This window comes from Corvus hawaiiensis, chromosome 3 (assembly GCF_020740725.1).
Source record: "Corvus hawaiiensis isolate bCorHaw1 chromosome 3, bCorHaw1.pri.cur, whole genome shotgun sequence".
NCBI classification, from domain to species: Eukaryota; Metazoa; Chordata; class Aves; order Passeriformes; family Corvidae; genus Corvus; species Corvus hawaiiensis.
Window position 1 is genome coordinate 42,213,248 of NC_063215.1, and position 6,859 is coordinate 42,220,106.

General features: G+C 56.0%; 1 protein-coding gene across 1 annotated transcript; it reads left to right on the plus strand.

Moving 5' to 3' along the window:
• Positions 1–535: 535 nt before the first annotated feature.
• Positions 536–2,045, plus strand: POU3F2 (POU class 3 homeobox 2). Its single transcript, XM_048298848.1, has one exon. It carries the CDS (start codon positions 642–644, stop codon positions 1,950–1,952), a length of 1,311 nt encoding a protein of 436 aa, XP_048154805.1. The 5' UTR covers positions 536–641; the 3' UTR covers positions 1,953–2,045.
• The last annotated feature ends 4,814 nt before the right edge of the window (positions 2,046–6,859 follow it).

Below are 6,859 nucleotides of genomic sequence, written 5' to 3' on the forward strand. Positions count from 1 at the left end.
CAGGCAGGGGGCCGCCCGCTCCCCGCCCCCGGGGGTGCGGCGCTCCCCGGCCGCTCCGGCGGGGCTGGCTGCGAGGCGGCGCTGAGAAAGTTGGGGGCGGGCAGGCGGGCACCCCCCGGCCCGCAGCACCCACTTCGGGGCGGCGCGGCCGCGCTCCGCGCAGAGACGCGCGTCGGGGCGCGAGCAACAGGAGCCGGCGGGCGGACCGGCGGCGGCGGCGGCGGCGGCGGCAGCAGCATCCTCCCGCCGGTGGTGCGGGGCGGGCCGGGGCGGGGCCGGCGGCGGCGGCGCGCCCCTGCGCTCCCCCCGCCCCGCGGCCGCCGCTCCCCCGCGCCCCGTTCCCCCTCGGAGTTGGGTTCCAGCGGGGGCGGGTCGGGGGCGGGGCCGGGGGCGGGGCGCGGCCGGCGGGGAGCGCCAATGGCGGGCGGCGGCGGCGGCGGTCGCCGGGAGCGCCGGCGTCCGTCAGGGCGCGGGGAGCCAATGGCGAGCGGCGGCGGGGCGGGGCGGCCGCGCGTGCCTTCGCAGTGGGCCCCGCCGCGCGGGCCGGGGGGGCGCGGGCGCCGCGCGGCGCCCGAGGCGAAAAAGTAGCTGTCAAATGCGCGGCGCCTTTAACCGGCGCGATCAGTGCGGCTCGGCGAGTCATGGCGACCGCAGCCTCCAACCACTACAGCCTGCTCGCCTCCGGCTCCCCCATGGTGCACGCCGAGCCGCCCGGCGGCATGCAGCCCGGCGGCGGCTACCGCGACGCCGGCGCCCTGGTGCAGGCGGACTACGCGCTGCAGAGCAACGGGCACCCGCTGAGCCACGCTCACCAGTGGATCGCGGCGCTGTCCCACGGCGGCCCCGGCGGTGGCGGCGGCGGCGGCGGCGGCGGGGGCGGCGGCGGCGGCGGCGGCGGCGAGGCGCCTTGGTCGGCGGGCGCGCTGGGCCAGCCCGACATCAAGCCGGCGGTGGTGCAGGCGGGCGGGCGCGGCGACGAGCTGCCGCCGCCGCAGCAGCACCCGCCGCCGGGGCGGGCGCCGCACCTGGTGCACCACGGCGGCGGCGGCGGAGGGCACCACGCGGCGGCGGCGGCGGCGGCGGCGGCGGCGGCGGCGTGGCGGGCGGGCGGCGCGGCGCACCTGCCGCCCGGCATGGCCGCGGCCAACGGCGCGCAGGCGGGGCTGCTCTACTCGCAGCCGCCCGGCTTCACCGTCAACGGGATGCTGGGCGCCGGGCAGCCGGGGCTGCACCACCATGGCCTGCGCGACGCCCACGAAGAGCCGCCGCCGGGGCCGCCGCACCACGGCCCCGAGCACCCGCCGCCGCCCCACGGCCCCCACCCCGGGGCGGCCGGGCCGGCACCGTCCGCCGCCGCCGCCGCGCCCCCCGGGCCGCCGCCGCACCACGACCCGCACTCCGACGAGGACACGCCGACCTCGGACGACCTGGAGCAGTTCGCCAAGCAGTTCAAGCAGCGGCGCATCAAACTGGGATTTACCCAAGCGGACGTGGGGCTGGCGCTGGGCACCCTCTACGGCAACGTCTTCTCGCAGACCACCATCTGCCGCTTCGAGGCCCTGCAGCTCAGCTTCAAGAACATGTGCAAGCTGAAGCCTTTGTTGAACAAGTGGTTGGAGGAGGCGGACTCCTCCTCGGGCAGCCCCACCAGCATAGACAAGATCGCGGCGCAGGGCCGCAAGCGGAAAAAGCGCACCTCCATCGAGGTGAGCGTCAAGGGCGCGCTGGAGAGCCACTTCCTCAAGTGCCCCAAGCCCTCCGCCCAGGAGATCACCTCGCTCGCGGACAGCCTACAGCTGGAGAAGGAGGTGGTGAGAGTGTGGTTTTGTAACAGGAGACAGAAAGAGAAGCGCATGACTCCCCCGGGAGGGACGCTGCCGGGCGCCGAGGACGTGTACGGGGCCAGCAGGGACACGCCGCCGCACCACGGGGTGCAGACCCCCGTGCAGTGAACTCGCGGCGGGGGCGCCCGGCCCCTCCTCCTCCTCTCCTCCTCCTCCTCCTCCTCCTCCTCTCCTTCCCCAACTTTTGATTGTCCTCCTTTTTTTCTTTTTTATTTCTTTTTTTTAATTTTATTTTCTCCTATCTTAAAAAAAAAAGACAAAAAATCAAAAAAACGAACAAACGCGAAAAAAAGAAAAGAAAACAAAAAGCGAGCGAGCGAGAGGGCAAGCGCGAATCACAGCGGACAGACAGATAGACAGACAAAGCACCTGCACCACACTGTCCCATAGACGGTAGGAGGTGTGATGCTGTATTTTGACCTTTCCAGGCGAGTGCCCGTGCACGGGAGTGGAGTGGGTACCGCGCACGGGCAGGCAGGCGGGCACCGGCAGGGCAGCGGCAGGCACCGGCAGGGCAGCGGCAGGCACCGGCAGGGCAGGCGCAGGGCGAAGCGGTTCGCACAAAACTCCCTCGCTCTCTGGCCAAAACATACGGCGCTGCCCTGCCGGAGAGGGGGCGGAGGAAAAGGGGGGGCACAGCCACCGCGGGTCCTCTCCGCAGCCCCCTCCCGCCACACAAAGGCAGATTGCATTGTGGAATGTCGCTCGGTGTTGGCACATGCTGCTGTGTTTATTTTCTGTGGATCCCCTGTATGAATATATGTTAAAAAAAAAAAAAAAAAAAAGGAAGAAAACCGAAAAGCTATCCCTTTTGATGTAGACAGTATTTAACCGTACCAATTTGCACTGCAAGAAAATCGAAGTTTACATAAGCAAAATGTTTATTTTGTCTTTTTTCCCCCCTTCCTTTCCGACCTTAATTTTGCAAATGACTTGCATTTTCCACAGTGAGCGTTAGTCAACCAGTGACCGGTCTACAATATGTTACTGTGTTCTAGCCTTTGCTTTATGTGTATATGTGAACTTTTGTTATAAACAAGTATTCTTAAATACGTGTAATGCTTATTTTCTCCTTTTACCATAGCAAAAAGGATTAGTATATGTGTGTGTATGTATACATATGCATGCGTGCATAGACATACATACGTACACATATATATAATCTCTCTATATACACATATATTTGCACCTCAGCTTCCATTCTCCAGAGATGTGACTCTCATAATTGTTTAATATATGCCTTCAATGGCAAGAGTCGAGTTTGGAGAAGGGAGAATAATGCAAATCAACAAAGTAAACTTCATTTTCAGGCAGTGTGTCTGGGGGTCGAGGCGCAACCAAAGGGGGAGGAAAAAATATGTGCAGCCCTTCCAGATTGTGTCAGTGCGGGCAAGCAAGGCCTGGTGTGAGGAAGGCGGAGAGGGAACAACATGTTTCCAGAGTTTTCCCAGAGAAAGTGGCATTTCCTTGAGAGGGAAAGGGGATTATTTAGCTTCCCCACCACCGCCCCCTCAGCGCCCTTTCTTTCCCCTCCTCCCCCCGCGGCTCCCCTGCGTGCCTTTGGCATCCCCAGTCTTGTCGCCCAGGCCGATATCAGCCTCCAAACTTTCTTGTATTGAGAAGTTTTACGTCAAGGCAGAGCCAGGGAGAGCCTGAGGAGCTGCTGGGCCCGAGGTGGGGGTCGGGTGCTTACACCTGCCTGTAAACACTCGCTGCCCCCTCCTCTCCACAGAGACCGTGTGCATTTCTTTTTCACTTTACTTTTCATATTTATTTTATTTTCTATTTGTATCCAGCTCCTCTCCCTCCCCATCCTCCCCTTGTCCTTTGGTCAGATTGCGGTATAATTTATTGAAGGAAAGGACCAGTTTTAACTTGGGCAGCCTTGTGTCTTTCACTGGGGAATGAAATGAAGTGGGAAAAAATGCCATTTATCAATCCGTGTTTCCTCCCCCCCCCCCTTTGCTAATAGTTTTAAAGTGCATTTCGTGACATTATCTTGATGAGAAATGGTTAACTTTCCAAAATAAAAAAAAGAGAAAAACCCACGGGGACAAAAAGAAAAAAAAAGGAAAACAAAAAGGAAAACAAAAAGCTCTGAAGGGAAGCAGAAGAGCGGGACCTCGGAGCAGCGCATGTATGTGCGTGTGTCTGCGTGCGTGTTTGTGTACTTATGCACACACACAGCTATGCATATACATTAGAGGAACTTTATGATAGTTATAAATTCATAAAGGGATCATTTAGTCAGCACAAACGGGTGCTATAGAGACAAAGCATTTTTATAATCTAAAAGTTTACTTAGTTGAGTGTTGGACAATTATGGAGAAAAAACAGTGGAGCATTCTCTCGCAGAACTCTCCTATAAATATTGCATTCAGTAGCTAAGGCTTTAGAATATGTTTCTCATTGTCTTTTAAAATGCCTGTGACACTGGGTTTTCTTTCCTTCTTTCTTTCTCCCTTTCTTGCTTGCTTGCTTGCTTTCTTTCTTTCTTCTTGGTAAGACAGTTGATGATTTCTAAGAGGCACATGCATTAGCCTTTTTCCTGGTTTTCCAACAATTGTTAAAAAGATACGGGCACCAAGCTTTTCTCTTTTCTTTCTTTTTTTTTTTTTTGGGGGGGGGTGTTTGGTTTTTTTTTTGTTTGTTTGTTTGTTTATGTGTTGAGCTGCTTGTTATTTAAAGTGTTGAGGACTAGCGCCTAGTGAAGTGAATCAGATCAGGGCAGATCCAGTGGTAAAGGGAGGAAATGAACTTTCAGACACTTATTAATATGTGTGTAAGGTCAGACAACGGAGTCGAGAGGGTGTTTGAAAAAGCCTCAAACTCCAAATAGGTTTACTTAAAAAAAAGTTACCACGCAAACCTTACCACTATGTATATATGTTTAATATTTGTCCTTTGAAATGCAGAAATAGTTTCAATGTTTTCTTTGTCTATCTTACTTTTTTTTTTTTTTTAAATGCTACCCAGGGAAATATTTTCATATCATTTTTAAGTGGCCTGCCTCAATGTATATTTATTTCTTTTAAAGCAAACAGGTTCTGGAAACTGTTTTTCTGTAGCTTTAAATGAGTAGGTGAACAAAATCTATATGGGATGTAATTTTTTTTTTGGTTCAGTCTCTTTAAAAATACTTTGTTTTGGTACATTTGGATGTGCTTGTGGGGAAAAATAAAAACGCAGAGATCCTTATATATTTATGTTAAAGTAATATTTTATTATCTACATAAAACAGAAATGCACAATACCTTCATAGTTTCTTCTAATTATTGAAATATCGTTATTTTATTTTTAGAGATAGCACAGATTTGCATAGTTCTTAAGATTTGGAGGGAGAAGACTTATACTGAGTTGAGTTCTGTGTAAAAGAACCACCGTTCCTTTATATTTCGTGGAATTTTTGGAATAAATTTGATGCCTATACCGAGAGGTTCCACGCTCATAACTTTCAGGGTCTTGAAGGAGAGCCTCGGGAGCTGTGTTCATTGTGTCTCTCTGCAGATGAACCACAGCTGTGTGTTTTGGAGCATTGATTTCTGTGCGGGTAGGGCTGTCCTGCCTTTGATGCTGGTGGGGAGATCTGCTCCTCAAGTTTGTTGCATGTTCTGGCGGAAGGCACGGGGGAGAAGGGATTCGAGTCTTCTCGGTCTCTTTTTATAATTTAACATCTGACTCCTTAAAAAAAAAAAAAAAGAGAGAGAGAGAGAGAAAGGAAAAAAGCAAAACAAAAAGGCGGGGCTTAATGATGGGAGTACCGTTTGCAGGAGGAAGGAAGAATGCGGCTGCCCAGCGGGGCTGCGCACCCCCGGGCCGGGCCGGGCCCCGGGCCCCGCGGCTGTGGCCCCGGTTTCACGTTCGGCGTCTGCGGCTCCGTGTGACGAGCCGGTCGGTTTTCCCGGACGGGTACCGGCTGGGGACCCGCGGGGCTGGCGCGCTGACAAGCGACATCCAACTGCGCAGTGTTCGCACACGCGGCGGTGTGTTCAGGTCCTTCTTGGCTGGCTCGGTTTCCTAAGTGCGATATCTTGCTCTTCTCCCCCCTTCCCCTCCTTTACGATAGTTTCTGGGCTTATGAGATTTAATCATCTTTTCTAACTTCTAGTCAATATTACACTCATCCCGAACAGATTCAGCTAAATGATCTTATCAATAGTTTCGAAGAGAAGTGACAGAAAGAAGAAGTGTTTTGTGACCGCAGACGTGCTGACGGGTAAAATGTTGAAGCTGGGTATGGATTTAAAAGTCCTTGGTCAATAGCCCGCGGAACGGGCTGCGGAAAGCGAGCAGCCTCTGCCCTCTGCAGGACACTCGGGTGGGCGCCCAGGGAATATTTCGCCTTTGACGACAGGGCCCCGTTCTCGGGGAGCGTTCCCGTGTCGGGTGGACAGGAGATGACTTGGATGGATGGTGCCTCGCTCGGCGGGGCAGGCCCGGCGCCGCGGGGGCGGCCGCCTCAGCCGGTGGCGGGGTGGCGCGGCCGGCCGCTGTTCGGGGCCGGGCCGTCCCCGGCGGGGGTCCCTGGGCTGCTCCTCCGGGGCTCTTTGCCCAGCAAGAGACTGAGCTTAGGGGAGTGACTTCGGTCGTCCTTCCGGACTGGTTGTGGGGAGGCCGGCTGGTTCGGGGGTCATTCTTTTTATCTCCTTCGGTTTCCCTTTTAAGAGAAAGGAGAGGGGGAAATGGAGCAGCTATAGGATGCTCCTTCTGCAGGTGGCTGTCAGGGTGTGCGGCAGCTTCTCGGGCTCCCTGGCTCTCATTTCCAGTAGGGACACTGTCGTAGGTCAGATGTCAACAACAAAAGCCCTGTTTCCTCGGTTCGCTCTCTCTCTGGTGGAGGCCGAAACTGGAAGGCGAAGGGAGACTGCATATCCTCAAGTCTTCCAGTCTTGATTATTACCCCCAGTGTGGCCAGCCCCGCAGGGGCGAGAGGCAGTAGTCGGTGCTGCCCGACCCGGGGAGCTCCCGCCGCCGCCCAGCTGCGCCGTCTCTCTTAAGGGTGGGCAGTGGGGGCC